Raw genomic sequence first — 21664 nt, forward strand, 5'->3', positions numbered from 1 at the left:
GCAATGTGGTGACGGTAAAATACACTTTGAATGTTAAGAATATATGGAAAATGTTTAGGTCTATCCATCGTCATCCGCTTATCCAGAGTAAGGTGACAAGAGGTAGCAGTTTCAGCAGAGAATCCCAGACTTCCCTTTCACTTCAGCTCAGCAACTTCAAATGCTTGTGTCCATCAGAAATGATGTTGTATATTCTCCCCTATGTTTCAGATTCAAGGTGTCATCACAGAGTTTCACCACTGTTTACACAATGCCTTCTTTCATGAATTCCATCTACTGATCACAACATAGGGAAATCGGAGGTCACTTACCATTTTAAAGACTCCTCTTCATTCTTCAGCAACTGTTAAGTTAGTTAAGTACATTAAGGTGACCCAATACCTGAGGGTTTACCATACACTGCTCTAATGCCTGACACCAAGTCCCTGATTCAATTTCAGGCAGTGACTTGCGGAATTCATTGCGGAAGAAGACACAGTAGCCAGTAGTATTAATGGAATTCTTGTTATAATCTTGTCATTAAATATTACATACAAATTATACAGTGCATTGTCAATACATTTCATGTCAGTTAGGGTACAGCAGGAAGTTACTTTGATGTTTTTTGTCGTTTTAAGTTCACCTCATGTGTCAGAAAGAATATTAACAGACTTCAACATGGACCATTCCAAGACAATCACGAGGAGCCTGGCGATTGTGGCATCCCCCCTCTGCCTACTCGTAGCACATGCTCTGTTTCCGTTAATTGGCAGTTTCCCATCCGCTGAGAAAATGGCAAATTCTAAAGTGATGTACATTTGTACATTCTTTTAATTGCTCACAGCGAGAATAAATGTTAGATGATCTGTATAACTCTGTGAAACAAAATGCTCTCAAAACATTACCCACATGCCCCCAAATTATGTGCAACTCCCCATCTAAACCACCAAGGCAGGGACTGTGACTAAAGGTGAGAACAATTAAAATGATTTCCAGTCCACTTTGTAAAGACTTATCACCCAGTGCTTCATTATTCAAGACCAAAACATACAAATCTCTTCTTGGATTCAAATAATTGTCAAACAAGCTGGCCATTGGCTTTCCAAGCCTGGTACTTTTACTTTTGTGATGGAAGGAGTATGCAGATGCATATATAGAAGTCAGAAAAGAGAGGGAGATTAAAAAAACAAACAAACATGGAATGCAACATCTGCGACCTGAACACAAGTGAGAAATTCCTTCAACTGGCGTGAGTGTGTCATTTTAGTCCAAAACTGGGTATTTCATCCATTCATCAATTCTGTTAAGTCGTTTTTCTTCATCGATATCCACACAAGGCACAGAGGCAAAACGGGGAGAGAAATATCCATGAAGAAATCCCTCTCCTTTTGGCCTCGTCTTCACACCCCCTCACTCACTCTTGGTACCCATAAGCAGTGTCCATAAGGAGAGGAGGATAAGGTGACTTTTAGTCCCATTTGGTCACCATGCCAAACCCTGAGCACTCAGGATATTGTCTCTCCCTCACACAGACACATTCACTCCCCTTTCCACACACCTGGCGTTCATCCTGTTCCTCTTGTTGCGTCTCCTTCCTCTCTCTACCACCAGGTGAAAAAGGGCCTTCTACTCTGGAAGCTCTGTGTGTAGGACTCACTGTTGGCCCTCTGTGGGGCCCTGGCTGTTTCCACAATTACCGGGGGCATCTGCACCAGCTGGAGGGGTGTCTTACCGTCCTTCAGGGCCTGGCACAGGTTCAGGATCTGGGGAGGGGAAGGATAGGGGGGTGGTACGGTCAGTAATAGGGTATTATTTCCTATGTCACAGTGGAAACCTTGATATGAGGCAATCATTTTGTCTGTCCAACAACAAATGGGACGAGATTAAGAATAGTATGTATGACTGAATGGATGGTCCTGAAATAGAAGTGGGGAATTGTAGGTATGAAGTGGGCAGTCACTGAACACAAATTGCCATTTTTTTCAGGGTATGATGGACAAAATGATAAAATTCACTGCAAAAGAAAAAAACGACCTAAAAAATAAACCTTTTTTCATCATCATCATCCTCATCTAGGTTTAGGTGTGAATGTGCATTATGATTGTTGAGTGGAGAAAACTCACCTGCCCCCGCATTACAGCTACTTGTTTATGGAATTGCCCTCTGTCAAAACCTTGGTCTTTCTGTAACACAAAAGCACAAAATACAAGGCACTGGTTATGTTTAAAGATAGCAGCTACAAGGGAGAAGTGCATGTTCTTAAGTCTTTCAATTCTCCTGCTATACCAATCCTTCTTCCCGTCATGATCCAGCCAACCTTTCTGTCAATCCTGAGTTGGCTGCATGTTGTTCCACATGTTGTTCCACATACTTTTGTTAAGGAAGGTGATGTCTGCACATAGTATACTGGTGTCCTGTGCTTTATTATTCAATCAAACAACATTTTGCCCAAGTAGGGCTATATCAAGTTCACATTCACATTCATACTTTTCCAAGTTGGGATTATCCAATTACGTTGAGTTAATTATTTGAACAATTGCCAAAAGACAGAGGCAAAGTGATTAAAAAGAAACCCTGATAAAATAATTAAAACACAAAGGTGAGATGGATGCATATGGCTTTAATTAAAAAAGAAAACTCTAAACAAATAAAAAGTAGAAAAACAAAACAGTGAAAACCTTTGGGTAACAAACCCATTAAGTTGGGAACAGAATACACAGATGCATTAACAGGCAAGCAATCAAAATACATCTAAATTATAACTTTTTGTACGTCCCATACCTTAAACAGTTCATAGAGGTCCTCCTCCAGGTCTTTGATAAAGTTAGGGTCAGAGAGTTTGGGCAGGACTAACTCTCTGATCTCCTGGGAGAACGGTACTTTGGCCTGGGAAAGCCATGCCCAGTAGAACGGATCTGGTGATTGGTCAAAAGGAGAATGTGCCTTAATTGTCAAACGCATGCATTGGTCATGTAAGTACATAAAATACAGAGTCATGAAATAATAACATAGACCGCTTTAAGTAGATGCTCAGTGTTTATAGGAAAAAGACTGGTTGATAGAATGAATTAACGTGTTTATACATCATTTTATTGATTTTGATAGAACCAGTAAGTAACCTACAAAATTGTCAGAATCAATTATAAAATCAAATGTGCATTTTCTGAGGTCAGATGAGGTTGCTAGAAGCAGCCATGTTTAAAATCTGAGAGTTGGCGAGTTATAAAGGATACCTATCTGGCCTCATAATATGGAGACGCTTATCGGCCTGAAAAAAAAAAAAAGAACAAAGAAAGAAATCAATGCATGTACTTACAGGCTCTCCAGGAGTCCGGGTGTTTGAGTGGGAAGGCTAGACCATTGTCTATGGCTGCCAGCTTGATGATTGGATCCTTAACTACCACCCAATCTGAATCCTACGGAGAATCATCAGCCAGTGGAATGGACAGAAAGTGGAAGGAGTTTAATATATATACATAAACATTTAATCAGATTTAACATACACAAAGTGATAGGAGGAAAAAAACAATCCGAATAAAGTTTATTCATCAATCAAATACATTTACATTAGTGTCTGTGTGTCCTCACCCTATTCCCAGTCCCACCAGTATCCATGGGACAGTCGTATTTTAATAGCCAGTTGTCATTTCCTCTGTCTGAAAGAAGAAAAATAAACATCTCAAAGAACGAAAGCAAATATCAGCCCACATGCCATTTTATAAATGGATGATTACGAACGAACAGCATTCCGAGCAATGTTGCCCTGCCAGATAACATGTGACAAGAAGGAAGTGCCTAACCCTCTTTCATTCATTGAATCCACTGAATTTTAATGTAATTTGTTCCGAGCTCCATTTTGTTTCCAGTTGCTGGAAATGTCACCCATAATCAGCGTATCGCAGCCATAATAGCACTGGCACCATGGAAACCATGTACTATACCTGTGTTTCTAATGATGTAATCAAGGACTACCAGACGTTCAAACTGCAGCTGCAGCTGACGGTTAGTATTCTCCGGCAAGGGCTCAGCTTCAAATCTCCGTAGCCAGAAGTCTGCATCCTTGAAACTTTCCACGAAAAGCTGGAAAGAACCAACCTAGAGGAGACACCATGCAATGTCATTACTGCAGAGGCTCAGGAGGTACAGCGGCCACTTGGGAACCAGAAGGTTCCCAGTTCGACACGGGCTCCACTAGAGTTAGTGTCGAAGTGTCCTTGAGCAAGACACTGAACCCCTAATTGCTCCAGATGAGCAGGTTGGTGCCTTGCATGGTTTCCTCCACCATCGGTGTATGAATGTTTGTGTGAATGGGTGAATGACTGAATGTAGTGCACACTCATTGTAAAGCGCCTTGGATAAAGGTGCTATATAAATGCACCATTTACCATTTACTCTGAATGGCCTGTTGGGGGTCGTTTTATTGGTTTGTGTTTTGACAGTGCAGTGAATACCATTGTTGTGCTTCAGGTGAGGAACAAGTGAGTCCATCAGAAAAATCTAACTTCACCTCACTTCCTAAAGGTCATTTTGTAGTGCAATGTTATGACTTAGAAGCTTACTTTGGGTGGTAGTCCAATCCTATGGAAGCGTTGTCCCACCTTAGGCACCTTCTCTAGGGCTAGCCTCTTTCCCCGAGACTTGACCCTGTCTATGGCACTGTAATTAAATGTTTCACTCGCCAGGTACACCACCTAGAGGGAAAGATTGATTGGGAGGACATTTGATGAGAAGCATGTTCTAGTCGTGACTAAAGCTGAACAGAAGTAGGTGCACAAACATGTTTGTGTCTGAGAGAGAGGACGTGTCGTGCCTAGTAGGAATTGATGGCTGTACGTAGATTTTTTTTCCTACCTTGGTCTTAGGTACAATGTTGAGCTCTAGTTTCTGATCAACCAGGCTGGCCCCAGCCTCTGAAAGGTAGCCCTGATTGAGGACCAGACAGTCACGGCCAAAACAGCAGGGACAACACAGTTTCTGGAGCCATTTGGTCCACTTTGGGTTTAGCTGTCCATAGGGCTCCTCATTCTTAGGCTTGAACACGCCAATGATCTTCTGTGGAATTTGTGAATAAAGATAAAGGGGAGAGGGGAGGGGAGGGGAAGTAGAGGAGTGCATAGGAATTGATTAAAAATAGCATGAAAGATGGTAGTAGTAATAATAAAAAATAACGAGGTTTGTTTGTTAAATAGTAGTTTAAAGTTAGTCTTTTTGAATAAGTCTGCTCATACACTACACAACAAAATCTATATCTTTTAAGATCTCTCAAGTAGTTAGGCCGGATAAATGCTACTACTTATAAGCTCTTGGAATTACATGTTGGCATTAGGCCTACAGTAGCTAACACACACGCACGCACGCACGCACACACACACACACACACACACACACACACACACACACACACACACACACACACACACACACACACACACACACACACACACACACACACACACACACACACACACACACACACACACACACACACACACACACACGGTCATGTGCATAGACACACAACTTCAGTATGACATGGAGCTTGGTCATGGAGGAGAATTATATTCTGAGGGAGAGCTAGCACATGATCACAAAAGCACACTGGTGACTAAAACTAGGAGGTGGGGGTGAAGGCCTCGCACAGCCAACCTACATTTCTGTCATAATCTATACAGTAACTACTACATGCAAGGGGTATAAACGTGACTCGTTGCCTTGATGGGCTACACACAGAAGAACCACAAAAAATAACTGGTTCTTAATTTTAGAAGAAATGAAAATATTTAGTTTCACAGACTTCTGGACTTTAAAGAAGTCCATCGAGACACTTCCCGTTTCAACAGGGATGTAACACAGCCCAGTGTGTAGGAGTGGAATCAAGACACGCACAGGACAGTATCAGTGTAAAAGGTCAAAGTTTATGGCTAGAGCTGCCCCCCACCCCAAACCTTTACATGACGAAACTATTTGGCATGATTTGTAAGCTTTACGTGCACAAAAATTATGCACACATTGAAATATATAACCTATTGCTGTGACAAATCAACCATGTTTGATCAGCAATACCACATTTGATCAGTTGACACTGAGATTTCCCTTGTCATTTTACGAAATGCAATGCAATGTAAATGGAATGGAATGAAAGACAACCTTTGTGTGTCTAATGATCTGAAATAACATACATGTCAATCATGAACCTGATCATTTATGTATTGCATCCAACACGTGACAATCATTACTAGAAGGCAGATTGATCCTCCCTCCCATGGTATGTCTTAAATAGTCAATCTGATCACTTTTCTTGTCTTATTATATATTATAGACTGCACAATATATAATAAGTATGGCAAGTTTGGCAACTAAATAACACATGTTTTAGTATTGCTTTAGAGCCTACAGTAAAATCCTCAGTGTTCACTGTTCACTCACCCATTTGTAACTCAGAGTGAACACACATTTTACTTGTGTACACTCTCAGTTAAATTAACACAGGATTTTACTGTGTAGCAGTCATAAAACGAGGCATATGTAAATCCTTGCTGTAGCCTTATCGTATCACCTATTTGCCAAGTCATCATAGCAGTAGAACGAATGAGGCCTTTCACTGAGAAGCAACAGCTCACTTCATACAGACTGACACTTTAAAACTTCACAAGCGTTTCAACCATAATAACAACAATCAACCTGGCGATTCTATGGTCTGATTGGATTTAAACGGTCTACAGCAGTATTTCTTACCCCCTGTGAATCTTTGACAAAATAGCTCCCACTAGATCCCTGGTAAATTCGCTCCGGGTAAATGCCCTCATCTATGGCGCGTTCGGCCTTTCTGATGACTTCTCTAAATTCTGGATCTTCCAGGAACTCGTTCCTGTGTGGTTCCCGAGGCGAGCCGCCTCGATCCCGATCCAGCAGAGGCTGTCTCTCCCGGTTGCGTCCAGGGCTTCCAGCCGGGATGCGCACCACAGAGCCCGGCGTGCCTCCAAATGTGCCCCGGGGACTCGGGGGCTCCGTCGGACAGTAGCTGAAATCATTGTTGTCGCGAAGAGGAGAGACAAGCGGACTCGTCTCGTCCATGCTGTGGTGTCAGAGGACAGGAGCACAGTGGCACTGGCAGGTGAAGATGGGGACAGAGGGACGGGGACATACAGCAGGACGTGGGCTTTGAAGGCTTTGCCACCGTTAGCTAAACAAGGCTCTCAAAAACAACACATCAGATGCTATGATCAGATGACTGTCAGCTTCCGGGAAGAGGCGGGACCCTACGTCATAACTCCATCCCCCCATTCCACCAATCAACATTCTCTAACCCAACATTCTAACCCTAACCCTAACCCTGGCTCTGGTTAAAATGGAGCAAGTGAGGGGTAATAATAACGGGTTAACCACTTAAACCAATAAACCCCATATGGGTAACCACTTACCGGAGTCCCACAGGGCTCAATACTAGTTTATTTTCTGTTTTCTGTTATTGTGGGGAAAGCTTTCGCTGAAAATAGCCGATCAACAAGTTCACAATGCGATGCAATGCATCACGTTGTGAGCTTGTCGATCTGCTATTTTCAGCATAAGCTTTCCTCACAATACTGATGCTGGGGGTTTAAGTGGTTAATGTAATAATATAATAATAATCATAATTCATAATAATATCTGGTTATGAATTGAATATTACAAGGGCACTGGCTGACTCTGGAATGATGCAAGTCTGGAACAATACAAGATGGAATTTATGGTTATGCAATAGCCCATTGTCGAGTACCCATTGTACCCATCTGTCTGTGTGGAGTTCAGTGTCAGGCATTCCCAAATATGGAGTCCATGCCAGTCTATGACATCATATTGATGACATCAGCGTACTCCATATATGGGGATTTGCGGATTTATCGATATTTTGTGGAGATCCACTGATCACGCCCTAGTGTCCTCGCTGATATGCACCAGGCCAAGCTTGAAGTTGGTCGGTCTCATATGGGCTTTGCGGTCGGATTGGCAGTTTCGACAACCAGATCTTTATATAATGCCTATATGGGCGGATCAGGTGGTTCACCGCCTATCCAACTGACTTGACACTGAGCACGGCACTCCCTCGGGTCGTTTGAAGTTTGAAGTTATTGAGATACATGATTACATGAACCACAGAAGGACACACAGACAGACAGACGGACAGAGATTTTGTGCATTTATTGTAAGATATTCCTAGGCCCCGTTAAGCATCTAGTTCAATATTTCAATTTGAATGGCATTCACCTTTAATAGCAGCTTTTAATTGCAAATTGAATTGTGTTCTTTGTAAGATCCAGGGTAACATTTCCTGTCATTATCTATCAATCATTAGGCTTAGACTAAAGAAGAAAAGACTGTGCAACATCAACTTGACACACTCATATGGGTTATATCTGTGAATTTGAACAATGATGCTAAAAGGATAACACAAAAAGCCCTAAGGGCTTGTTTCCATTGTGGTCCTCTTGGACTAGAGCTAATCAGCAATAGGCTAAATTAAACTGTGGAAATGCTACACAAAGCCAGGTAGCCTATAATGTTTGTCCCATAAAATGTTGTAGCGGTCTGATCAAACTAAAGATTCATGAAAGTAGAACAGAAGCCTGAAGAAGTGGAGAGATAGCTTCCTAGGCCTTAAGGCCTATATAGCTAACTAATAAAGTTAGTTTTTTCTCTTTTAACAAGCCCTACATTTGACTTTTATGCTATTCAGCACAATAGTGTAATCTGCATCATTGATTTATTGTTTCTACATATTAGCATCATTCTTCTGGTGCCTGGTGGTGCAGTATGCAGTAAAGTGACGCATTCGTTTGCCTCTCTTCACTAAAATAATATGTGTATTTCACAATTTCTTAAATTCTTTTTTTAACACATTCACATCCGTGCAATAAATGGTGTACATTGTACAACTACAGTACAGTGATGCAAACGACAGGATGTGTTGCCTCAGGCAGGGCTCTGCACCGTGGACGTGCAGCTGTGTGCATCCTCCTCCTCCTCCTCCTCCCTCCTCTCTCCTGAAGCTAGCTGTTCGCTCTGTGATTGGTGGACACCAGCAGGAAGACAGCTCCACTCCACGGTCGTGTCAGCTCAGCTGCCAAGTTCACTCGACCGAACTCTCATAAACCCGGTAGCCACCATCATCATCAGTGGCATCATCACATTGAACAACATACCCCGGCAGGTTCTTCTCTGTAGCCGTTTGTTGGGCTACGAGGTCAGCGTCAAGACACATTTGCGGACATTTTCGCCGCATTTTCAGAGAAGTCGTTCACCTTTACATTCCCGGAAACAACACAGCAGCGCAGAGGACATCGGTGAGAGGATGGCCGCGTACAAACTAGTTCTGATCCGCCATGGAGAGAGCGTCTGGAACCAGGAGAACCGCTTCTGCGGATGGTTCGACGCAGATCTCAGTGAGACCGGGACGGAAGAGGCGAAGAGGGGAGGACAGGCCTTGAAAGGTATTGGAAGCACATAACTTTGTTTATGATCACAGACAAGCTGATAAGTCATCATGCGGCCTAATCTGGCTTTCTCCCGGACCCGGTGTGGTGGTGGTTGGATTATAATATGTTGTGTCCACTCCACTGTCCACTCACTCACTCCACTGCAATGGTTACGCAACTAGCATGTATGGGCGAGTCAGGGCGACAGATTGTCAGGCAGCCACTGCGACAAGCTGAGTGAGCATTATTTGGGTTTAGGATGTGGCTAGTGGTATGTTATTAAGATTCTGTTGAATGGCCATGCCATCGATGAGCCATTTTCTTTCTTGTCCTGTCCTGTCCTCTCAGTCTCAGATCATGTAGAAAAGGCATTCAGTAGCCTTGGATCAAGAGTCTTCAAGACAGTCATTGGTCATAATGATGACAGCTTGTATCAAGCATATCCATTTAGGTGTTTCGACCCCAACTGGCACTGTTTGTATTGTATCATCCACCTTGTTAGATGCCAGAACCAGATAGCAAAAATAGCATCTGAAGACTGAAGAGTTGCTTGAGGCTACCACCTTGTCACATCACATTCATATTTTTTCTCTCTCCTCCTGTCTGTTTAATGAATCACTTCCCCTCACCCACACATTCCCTACTTCACTCACTCCCAGAAAGTGTTCAGCTCAGTTCAGCTGCTACAGTTTATGTGCATTGTATTTGGAATATCTGGTCAAATCTGTCATATTATATGCATATGCATTTATTGGAGCATATTTATGACTAGTAATTGTATAGTCAGCTGTGAAACTAGTCAGCTACTTGGGTTTTGTCCATCATGACTAAAATAATAAAAGGGAGATGAGGAGGTGCACCTACTGTCTCTTTAATTATACTAGTAGTAACGGAAGCAGTACAGCAATCCCAGGCCAGGCCCAGAGGAGAATGGAGCAGGAACACTAGTTGTCCATTGTGCTCTATTGGCAGAATTTATTCTAGCTTTGTGACCCACAGTGAGTCAGCAACTCGGCATCCTCTCACACCTGATTTATTTAACTGATGGCAATGATTGAATGTTTGGAGAAGAAGGGAAAACATCTGCACTGATTTGAAACAAATTTGCCTGATGAAGACTTATATGTTCGAAACATAGCAGCATTAAATAAAATACGTTTTGCGAGCTCTAAACCAGTGTGCGGATGTTTTACCTTCTTCTTGATGTCCAGCACCTGACCTAAATACAGGTACAAGATCTGCACACAATCTCCTCTGTGAAATGATTGAATGTTTCCAACCTAAAAATTGTGAGTCATAGTTTGGTCATTGCTGGTTATGTTAAGATGAAAATAAAATGTGCACCTCTGAGGCCTGGACCGTTTGCGTAGCCTGCGCTCCAAAGTAGCCTGACAGTGCGTCGTGGGTTCGAGTCCCGATCCCAACGGTCTTTGCTGCATGTCACTCCCAGTCCCCATATAAAAAATAAATAAATGTGCACCGGGAACACATGAGGAAGCAACATTGAAATGCATCCTCTACTGTGTGCATGCATAAAAGCATGTGCAGTGTATGTGCATTGTGTGCACACATCTGCATGTGTAAAATGATCATGTTTATGTGAAACATGCTACTGTAGCTTGAATTGGCACTGTTCATTCCTCAAATCCATCCCTGGCCTAAAATATGAATTCAGCACAGTGTTTAGCCTAATTGTCTCCGCCAGGCCGAAGGCGTGGCCGAGACTATGTTTTGCCCCCTGTCCGTCCGTCGGTGTGTGTCCGTCCGTCCGTGTCTCCGTCTGTGAACAGCGAATCTCCGGCACCGTTGGCCCAATTGACGTTAAACTGTGCACACACACTCCCTGGATGCCAGAGCAGAACCTCTGCCCAGAATTTTTCAGATCGGGCTGTTCTATCGCTTTTTCTTTTGATATTATTCCTACAGATTTTGTCCAGATAGTCATGTGATGAAGACGGACCTGTCCGATTTTTTATATTCTATCCTGATATATGGCTTCCTAAGAGTGGCTTCCAAAGTTTGCAGGAGTGGTCCGTTTTGAACAAAATGCCTCAAATCATGAACACAGCGTGCGATTGCCGTGAAACTTGGCATGCACATTCCCCCTAGGTCAAGGAAGAAATGCCACCCTACATACAAATGAGTAGCTTTTTTTTCTTGACAGTCAGTTATTTTTGGCAAGCAACACAGTCGTACGACAAAGTATAAAATAGGCTTAGTTTAGCTGTCTTTATGTGAACTGAAAATGTTGGATACATGCTACATTCTGAGACATGCCAGGAGGACAGGACTACAACTGTTCGGAGGGTTGACACATCCACATAACTGATTGTGTGAAATATTCATTGACCGTAAGAAAATATTTCATTTTGAAATATTGAACAAGAATAATACATTAACGGCTACCCTGGCACTAAAAAAGCTGCTTTCCTTATCAATATAGATTATTATTGTTTGCTGTACTGAATTGCATTACTCATGGGGTAGATTCTTTTTGTGTGTATGTTGGAAATGGCAAACAGAAGAGCCAAGGCAGTTTTCGACACAGGCTTCCATATCACTCAACTCACCTTTTGTATAGACACGAACTCACGTTGGCTTTTCACATGCCTGAAATATAATCTTCCATGGAAGGCTGCGCTTATGCACTTGGCACACCCTTTATGAAAAAAAAAACACAGTCTTCATTCACTAGTGCTCCTTTCTGACAAGTCTGTACAAAACTAATATACAGGGATATCTGCTCTATAACTCTCCCACGAGTAGTACTACTGTTTATGAAAATGCATTGTGGAGGGTTGAAACTTTAGAGGACAAAACATAGAGGAGTCGGTGTATATCCGTGCAACTGCCGTAAATGCTTGAATTGGAAAGGTGAAGATCTAACACACATTCATACTTTTTCTTATGGCCAACCTTTCAGTATTTACATGCAAACTTATAGTCTATACATTTCCTTTCTCTTACAATAGATGCTGGCTATGAATTCGACGTCTGCTATACTTCTGTCCTCAAGCGGGCCATTCGGACACTGTGGCTTGTTCTGGAGGGCATTGACCAGATGTGGCTGCCTGTCCACCGGACCTGGCGCCTCAATGAGCGCCACTACGGTGGCTTGACTGGGCTAAATAAGGCAGAGACGGCAGCCAAGCACGGAGAGGCCCAGGTCAAGATCTGGAGGCGATCCTTCGACACCCCACCCCCACCCATGGATGAGCAGCATGACTTCTATAACAATATAAGCAAGGTGATTTTCACTGCATCTCCCTCGCTCTCCATTCTATCTATCTTTCTATCTTCTCTCATTAACATTAACAGTTTATTCCATCACATACCTCACTACTGCTGCTAAACTAGTCTGGCGAGTAGCCATGCCCCATAGCTTCAATCACAATAAATTTTACTTGCATAAACATGTTCACATATTTCTACACTACGGTTTGCAGAATTAACACACTAGTCCCACCTGCATCAGAGACTATGAATCTATTCTGCTGCTATTACACACCTGCTGCAATTTTTATCCAATTACACTGGAAGCATTTCAGCCAAATCTTATTGCTATTTTAACTACGCACAAGAGACTGTTATTCTATCTGCTGCAATTTAACAGCCAACTTTTATTGCTCTTTTTAACCATGCCAATTTATTTATACTGTATATTTGACATTAGGAATATTTGACCTATCTGACTTGTTGTGTTGTTTTCCTTTCTTTCTTTCTGCTTTTCTTCAAAATGCTAATGTTGGGAGCTTGTGCGATAAAAAATGTCACCAACTCTTTACACCTGTAAACTGTGAAGTGATAATAAAGTTGAATCTGGGTTGTATGTTAGGACCGTCGATATGGCGACCTGACAGATGACCAACTTCCATCTTGCGAGAGTCTAAAGGACACCATCGCCCGGGCACTGCCATTCTGGAACGACGAGATCGTCCCTCAGATCAAAGACGGCAAGAGAGTTCTGATCGCTGCCCATGGCAATAGTCTCCGTGGCATCGTCAAGCACCTTGAGGGTAGGGTCAAAAAAGAATACTGGAGTGAGGGGAAACTATGTCCTGATTTATTATATACTTCATTGTGCATCGTGTCGCTCACCAAAAAGAACCAATTTACAAGCTCAGATTTGTTCTCAAGCTGAGGTTGTTGATCGGCGTTGTTGTGAGCTTGATTGGCTATTTACGATGGCTGACACCGGTGCACAACGGGTAAAGTCTCCATTATGACCACGGATATGCTCTAAAAGTATGATTTTTGTATGGTCTTTCTGTATTACATGTCAGTAACTACAGTACATGTTTCTGATTGGCTTCTAGGTATGTCAGAGGAGGCCATCATGGAACTGAACCTGCCAACAGGCATTCCCATCATGTATGAGCTGGACAAGAACCTGAAACCTGTGGGACCCATGCAATTCCTGGGAGATGAGGAGACCGTCCAGAAGGCTATGGCGGCTGTTGCTGCCCAGGGGAAGGCCAAGAAATAGGCGCATTGCCCCCTAGGTTGGCTGGAGGGGTTATTTGCGGGAGTGCAGATCACTATCACGTGTGCTGTTCCATTATTAAGTTTAAAAGAAAATGGTCATTATGTGTCATAAGTCATGACACACATACTGTATACACACATACATATACTCCACACACAACACGCTTTTGCACCTAAGTCACCATACCCAGTTTTCACACAGACATGCGATGATGTAGATTGTTATATTTCATGTTTGATTTGATTGGTGTAGACTTTTGTGACATATTGAGGCAGTAAATGAGAGCTGTAAATTATACCACTATTAAACAACCAACCAAAGTACATATTAGGGACCAGCAAGTGGGAGGAGTAACAGCCAGCACAAGCCCCCGCCCCCACCCCTCTCGGTTTGCACACCACAATATTTATTTGACTGGCATAGAAGGAGAGCTGCTGCTTGACATTGTATGTACAACTATGTAGTCTGGTGCACTGAAAAAACCTAGCCTGCACATTCCAAAAAGGAATTGATAACTCTTTCCTGTCACTTGCAAAGCCACACTTTATTAATATTAATTTATAGACTAACATATTGTTTTACACCTTCTTTAAAGCTTTGGTGGAATTATTGAAATCAAGGCAATGCTGGCTATTGTTAAAAGGGCAAATTGACCTGCTCTGCACTGCTGATTTCTGTCTGCTGTAGCGTGTGTGAAAATGAATAAATATGAGCCATAGAATCCTTATTTCTTTAATGTCTTTTCTTTGCACATTGCGTCTTCAGCAAACCTTACTCTGTTTCTGCCAACATGAAACCAGCTTTAGTGCACTGCAGTTATGAAGATTAATTATATCATTATTATATTTACTTTAAAATCACAGGCTTGGATGACTACAACTGGTGAATCATGTTGAAACGCAATCATAGTAGAAGTTGTAGTTGCAGTTGTAATAATAAAGCACATAATCACTTATCACCCCAGCAAGCTCAGAACGTGTCGCAACATGATGCGTTGTGAGATGGGCGATTTTTTTTTTGGCAAAGAGATTTGGTGTATATGGAAAAATGTGATCCAAGGAGAGTTGTAACTCAGTTTTACTTAAAGAATAGAGGGTGAGGGTTTAAGTGGTTAAAGTAATAGTTACAAATTACTGAGTAATATTGCCCAAATATTGCTGCAATTAAAACGAGCAGGTATATATATATAATTAACCAGCGCTGCTTTTAACCCTTCTGAATAATTAATGTATGATGATCCATTGAATTCGAAGCTATGCACCCATCCATGATCATATCAATCAAGACGGTTAAAGTGATAATGTTTTGCTAAAACATTTTTTGTTTGTTAAATAGTTAAAACTATATTCCGATAGTATTCATTGTTTTTCAATATCAGAATTCTGTCTTCTGACTGGATAAAATTAGTATCCCAACCAGAAATTGTATTTTCTATTTACTAAAGAGCTGGAGAGATGGGGAGACTACTATTGTAATAGAGATCTTTAACACTTCATTTAATAACAAACAACACCGGCAGCACTTAACAACTCTTAATGTTTTTTAATCAAAGGAGATTGTTATGGTTTGGTCATGTCTGAACAAGAACAAACATTGCGTAATGGACGTGACGTCAATCTTCCAGCGTGTGAATGGATGGCCAATGAAAAATCGACTTGGAAACGTCATTCCAGCCAATTGCCATCAGCTCTGCTCTTCTTGAAAACATGTCGCCCATGAAGCTGTGTGTTCCTGGTGAGTGTCACTATAATGTACTTAATATCTTCAATAATTCCTAGATACCAAAGCTGATGGGTGTTTTGAGGGCTGTTGACGCGTGTCAGGGGTCATTCATGTGGAATACATGCTGTGCTGCTCAATTCGTTTCCACAATCTACTTGTAGTATTAGGCTAGCACTACTAGCTTTAGCCCCGTTTGGAGGAGCCTCACTCGGAGCTATCGTATATAGCTTATGCTAGCTGCCATGTGTCTACAAGACAAGTGTGGGGTGTTGTGCTAAAACTTCAATCCCTTCTAATGCGTGTGGTGTGTGTTTCGAGGCGTTTGTTGCATTATTTCACGATACGGAAATATGAATTTGAGACGGTAGAGAACGCAAATAATTTGCTGCGCTACTTGTTGACTTTTACTTTCCACAGAGGTATTCAGAGCTTGTAGTTTTGACGTGCCCTGCCCATCGCCGTGGGCAAACTGAGTTGCTTAATCCTTCTGTTGTTTGGTTTCGCTCTTTGCCCTTAAAGACGGGAGATTTCCCTGATTTGTGGTCTAGCAATTTGTTTTCTTGATAGAGCAAAAAAAAAAAAAGAGCAAATGATACTCCCAGCATCAAGTTGTAATGGTTGTTCACTGAGGTAAAGTAGTTGCATAATTGTTGTAAGTGGTGCTATGTGTGCAGATCAGAGCTACATCAACACTTATTATCATTACATCATATATAATATAATTTAACCCCAGTTATAACCGTAGTGTCCAGAAATGGAGGCATGCATGCAATCCTGTAGCATCACTAGTAGATGAAATCATAGCAACCTACTTTGACCCGTTATGAGTAATATTGCTCCCAAAGATCTGTTCAGCACATGAAAATGTCAAGAACAATGTGGGGAAAAGGGTGTGGGTCTCTGTCCTCGTATAAACATGCCCGATCGTGTATCTAGTCATGTGATGTACTGTACTGTTACTGTACAACTATGGTTTTGTACATGGCATTTTAGGCATAATTGCCTGAACAAGTTCAGCTTTAACAGTTATTTTAATAACAGTTCTAAAGCAAACAAACGGGTCAGATCTAGGCTGAACTAAGTAATGGTATAGACAAAACTTGCATAGTGTATTAGAATGTTTAATATTACGTGCTACTGCAACAACCAGTCAGGAAGTTTGTTTGCATCTTAATTAATTAATGTATTTCCAGATTTTCCACATATCAAACAATGATAATAATAAATTAAAGAAGACATACAGCTTGTAAGTGAATGCGAAGGAGAATGACAAAAACCCTCCAGGGACTTGAGAAGTGGCATTACATATTACAGGAAGGTTACAGCAATCTATAAAAAAATGTTTTTTTTTCATCATACACAAAGACACACACATACAGTTGAAGAATGGAAAATTAAAATATCCCCACAAATAATGCCAAGAAAAAAACGTATGCAAAAAAGGGATGAGACCAAGGCACTCTTGTGGAAAAGTAAAAAAGCCTTTAATAGTCTTTAAATGGCTTTAACTTTTTCACAAGAGTGCCTTGGTCTCATCCTTTTTTTTTTTTGCATCAATTGTGCCACCCAGTTGTACCAAAGAGCACCTTGTAACTTGGGGATTTTTACTCCAGCCAAACGGATGCGCTCCTTTCTCTCACTTTTCTACAAAATACTAGTATGTTGTCATAGTGAGAAATCTACCATCTCCCCTCAATCTGTCTTCCCCTTGTACTCCCACCCCCTTCCCTTGTCTGTCTGTATAGGTGACAAGCTATGCAGCGCAGAGGACTGCATACCCGGCACAGGCGTGTACCTTCGACACGGCTACATCTATTCTTCACTAGCAGGATACGTGCTGAAGAAAAACGAAGGAGAGGAGGTGTGTGGTGGAATGTGTGTTCAGGAATGGGGGGTTAACTATGGTGTCAAACTGTAATGAAATGTGTTGGGAGAAAGTATTGTGCAACTTTGGGGGTGTGTTTGACCAGGGCCAAATGAGTTTGTTCAGTGCCTCTGGTGAAAATATGCATAGCCATGTTTTGGAGGCATATGATCTGAACAGGTTTTATGCATCTGTGTGTACAAGTCTTGTTTTCCTCTCTTTGTCCCTGCACAGTTACCAGTGATCTCAGTGGTGAGGGAAACAGAAACACAACTACTGCCAGATGTTGGAGCAATAGTCACCTGTAAGGTATGGGTAATGTATTCATGCACAAACTGTAATACACCCATTCCTTGAAGCCAAATTCAACTTACTCACTGTTAACTGGTTATCATTGTAACCGTAATCGTTTCCAAGTTATGCAAGTTAAGGCAAATGGTGCCCAAGGAACCTACTGTTTCGGCATGATTTTCAGAATGGGCCAATATCTGGGCCTGACAAATTGCCATTCACACATTTTGCAGAACTTTTAAACATAATTGTTTCAGAATGTGCCGTCGCACTTTGTAAAAAAGTTAAACATCTCTGGAATCTACATATTCAGATTGTTCTTGACAGATGATCAACTTACTGTAACCCACCCTTCATGCAAGCATAAATTGAACATCCTCTACATTGGAAAGGATGTGTGAGTGTTGAGCCTCTGTCCTCTTTTGCTTGTGCAGGTGACTAGCATTAACCCCAGGTTTGCCAAGGTTCATATCCTTTATGTAGGCTCCACACCACTGAAGGACCGCTTCAGAGGCACTGTCAGGTAACCACAAATCACATCAGATTCAGAGCCCATTATTTGTTTACACTGCCCATCCCTTCTTGCCGCAGGATCAGCTGCTGAATTTACTCTGTTGAGACGTGTCTTTGGAGTTGTGATTGATTCTTTCCTTTCTTTGTATCAATCAATAAAATAGTTTTCACACATAAACCCTGTCCAGGGAATCAGGTCGGGATATTGTCCTGTGTTATCCTTTAACACATATAGCACAGATGCGTTCACACAATGTAAATAGTATGTTTAAGGTGAGGGCCGGTGTCTGGGTAGTAGACACACACATTAGCTACTCACACTTAAATATAACCGTGGGAGAGACATGCGAGGATCTAATGCAACGGTTCTCAAACTATGGGTCGCAACCCAAAGTGGGGTCATGGGGAGGTGCCGTTGGGGTTGCGCATTGGCAACCAAAAGAAGATATATTTTTTTGTCAAACGGTTAAAAAAAGAGAAAAAAAGGTTGTCGCGACCAAAGTGAAAAGGAACGGGACGGCAACTACACATGGGGTCGCCAAAATCTTTCCCTCATAATATGGGGTCGTGGTATAAAGAAGTTTGAGAACCCCTGATCTTTTTTTTCTCTCCACAGAACATGATAGATTAATTGAATTGCTCTACATGCGGTTTCCCATTGATTGATGCACCCATGCAAAACACAAACGACACATCTTTCCTACCATAGTAGGCCTAGTCTCGCGTAGCCAGACAACTATTCCACAATCTCCGAATGCTATATAGTGCCTGGAACTACACACGATTTGACTTTCAGTAGGACAAATTTACGTGACTGCAAAGACAAAACTTAGTGGAGGGAGGTGGGGCATCCGCTTAACCCTTAACCGCTTAAATTCACATGTGTTCATATAGACAGCCCCACCTTTTTGACGTCTGGGAAAATTCCATATTCCAGTGCATGTGCAAAATGAGGCTTAATTTTCATTTTCTACTTTTCTTGTTGGCGTATATGCCCACTGATATTAACACATTTGCCTTCATTGATTAATGCTGCTCTATTTTATACAGACTTCTAGGTCTATGGTATTGCAACAGAATAATTTTAGTTTGTATCTTTATTCAAACTAAGCTTTACTCTGACTCTTTAGGAAAGAAGATGTTCGGGCCACAGAGAAAGACAAGGTACTGTATCTGAATTACTCAGTCATTCACGTCATTCAGTTGATTACTGTCAACTACTTCTGAATGTACTTCTTTCTGAGGATTTTGCCATTGTCTTTTTTAGGTTGAAACATACAAAAGCTTTCGACCAGGGGACATCGTACTGGCTAAAGTGGTATCCTTTATATGCTCCTGGGTCAATGACGGATACATTTTAAGAGTCAAACCATATTGCGAGTCAAACCATATTGTTTCTGTAGGATGTCTTTTGTTTATGGCCTGCATGTTGCTGAACCTTGACCTCACCCAGATATCTTTGGGGGATGTGCAGTCGAACTACCTGTTGACTACTGCAGAGAATGAGCTGGGAGTGGTCATTGCCCACAGTGAAGCAGGTAGGACATGTTGCCTTTTTTCTCAAATTTGTCACATATACACAGAGGGAATTGTTGCAACAACGCATTACCACCACCCGGTGGTACAAGAGCAACAGTGCAGGCTAAAATTTAAGGTAAACTGGCGTTTTAGGTTTTGGCAAATGTAGTGATTAAATGTTTGCAAATGGATGATTTATTCATCCATTTTGCAACATAAAAAATCAGAACATATTTTAATCTTTTTTTATTTATTTAACCAATCTGTATGGTAGGTTTAGGTGAGAAAATGTTTTTAAAAAGCTAGCACCTCGGCAGTGGTTGTTGTAGGTGGTCTCCCTATGCTTTCATTGTGAAATATACAGTAGATCCTGGCGGCAGGTAGGACATTACTGGTTGACAAGTAGTATTGTAAGTAGTGGGAATTCCATCTTGAAAAGTGGTTCAAATCCTGGGTAGGACTGCATCAGAGTTGCTGTTCATACTTTTTCTGTGTCAATTGTTGTAGGTCTATAGGAGACAACTGGGCTCCATTTGTCAATCTATTGTGCATGAATTCTATCATTCTTTTCTCAAGTCACATTCATACATTGTTCTATTATAAACTAGTTTCCAATGACTGTCTAAAATGTTTAGCTTTTATTCTCACTCTAACTGTCCCCATTTCTCCTTGCCTTATTAAACAGGTGCCCAGATGGTTCCCATCAGCTGGTGTGAGATGCAGTGCCCACGAACACATGCCAAAGAGTATCGCAAGGTAGCACGGGTACAGCCAGAGTACCTGCAGGCATGAGAAGTCTCCAGCAGGCAGTCTGGGATGTGCAACTCTCTTCCACACGGAACACACAGCTTCATCCTATCCTCAATCAGGCTGATAACTCTGTATACAGTTCTTAATGCATGGGCCATGTGCATAGAGCTAGCAGCCTCCTGTAATACCTCTTTAAAAAGGCCAACCCCCTTAGCCGCAGCAAATCTAAATGTTAAGATCTACTCATGCCAGCCTGAAGAAATGCCACCATTCTAATACCTGCTGCCCTTGTAAAATTGTCTCTGGGTATACTTGTAGTGACATGAAATATTAGTGAATGTTGCAACTGTTGTTAAATATACTGCAGGGAACTAAAACTGCAGGAGAACATGAAGTTTTATTTTCCAGCACAGGTGCAATATTTGACTAATATTAGCTTATCAGCTTGCTGGCGGGCTAGAATAAGCAATACATGTTGGTTAACTACATAATAGATCAAGTTATTATAGGACAAGGCTCAGTTAAGCTTTTTTTTAAAGGAATAAAAAGTCTAAAGACCAGTCCGAATGTTTAAACTAGGCAAATTTCTGCAATGGGCAGCAACTTGCTGTGGCTTAAAGAAAGAATATAAATGCTGTGGGCTATGGCATGGAGATGGCGAACATCGGCCATGTGGTTGGTTTGATGAACATGGTAGAAATTGTCAGACAAGGGAATCATTTCATGTTTTTTTTTCCCCCGTCTGTGCCTGAGTTCTAAGTAATTGAAATGGGTAATATGAGGAATGTCTGTAGAAAGGCTCATACTTTATTACAATAGGTGAATGTAATTTTAAAATGAGCTTTTTGTTCAATCAAATCAGCATGTTAAAGGACAACATTCAATGGTCAAACATGTCCTTTCTTTTGACGGCATGTTTCCAAGACCAATGAGTACAAAATCCTGAAACGAGCAGAAAAATAGTTTCTATTTTTGACCATTATACATTTGCCTTTTCTCCATTCCATGTGCAAAAGTGAAATAAAGTAACCATCAATGTGATCAACTTCTCAATTTTGTCCAGAGTTTTAAAAAAATACATTGATAAAA

The 21664-nt window shown here is 41.6% G+C and overlaps 3 protein-coding genes across 4 annotated transcripts; 2 read left to right on the forward strand and 1 right to left on the reverse strand.

Annotated features, from left to right (window-relative positions):
- Positions 1-490: 490 nt before the first annotated feature.
- pi4k2a (phosphatidylinositol 4-kinase type 2 alpha) lies at positions 491-7201 on the reverse strand. Its single transcript, XM_084078658.1, has 9 exons — positions 6715-7201; positions 4831-5031; positions 4539-4670; positions 3921-4074; positions 3568-3635; positions 3296-3395; positions 2761-2894; positions 2103-2162; positions 491-1742 (listed from the first exon to the last, which is right to left on the reverse strand). The coding sequence occupies exons 1-9, from the start codon at positions 7051-7053 to the stop codon at positions 1581-1583; spliced, it is 1350 nt and encodes a 449-aa protein (XP_083934784.1). The 5' UTR covers positions 7054-7201; the 3' UTR covers positions 491-1580.
- Positions 7202-9035: 1834 nt separating this feature from the next.
- pgam1b (phosphoglycerate mutase 1b) lies at positions 9036-14644 on the forward strand. The gene is made up of 4 exons (XM_084079812.1): positions 9036-9446; positions 12404-12678; positions 13267-13447; positions 13748-14644. Exons 1-4 carry the CDS (start codon positions 9308-9310, stop codon positions 13915-13917), a joined length of 765 nt encoding a protein of 254 aa, XP_083935938.1. The 5' UTR covers positions 9036-9307; the 3' UTR covers positions 13918-14644.
- Positions 14645-15600: 956 nt separating this feature from the next.
- exosc1 (exosome component 1) lies at positions 15601-21616 on the forward strand. Of its 2 annotated transcripts, XR_014602778.1 has the most exons (9): positions 15601-15651; positions 17385-17500; positions 17738-17812; positions 18229-18317; positions 19438-19471; positions 19575-19625; positions 19761-19845; positions 20511-21053; positions 21097-21616. XR_014602778.1 is itself a non-coding variant. In XM_084085104.1 (8 exons), exons 1-8 carry the CDS (start codon positions 15624-15626, stop codon positions 20615-20617), a joined length of 585 nt encoding a protein of 194 aa, XP_083941230.1. In that variant the 5' UTR covers positions 15601-15623; the 3' UTR covers positions 20618-21616. The 2 variants fall into 2 exon arrangements, 1 of the variants encoding a protein (XP_083941230.1); XM_084085104.1 differs by having other exon boundaries at positions 20511-21616.
- Positions 21617-21664: the final 48 nt, after the last annotated feature.

Source organism: Gymnoscopelus microlampas (genome assembly GCF_963454915.1).
Source record: "Gymnoscopelus microlampas genome assembly, chromosome: 2".
In the NCBI taxonomy this organism is placed as follows: domain Eukaryota; kingdom Metazoa; phylum Chordata; class Actinopteri; order Myctophiformes; family Myctophidae; genus Gymnoscopelus; species Gymnoscopelus microlampas.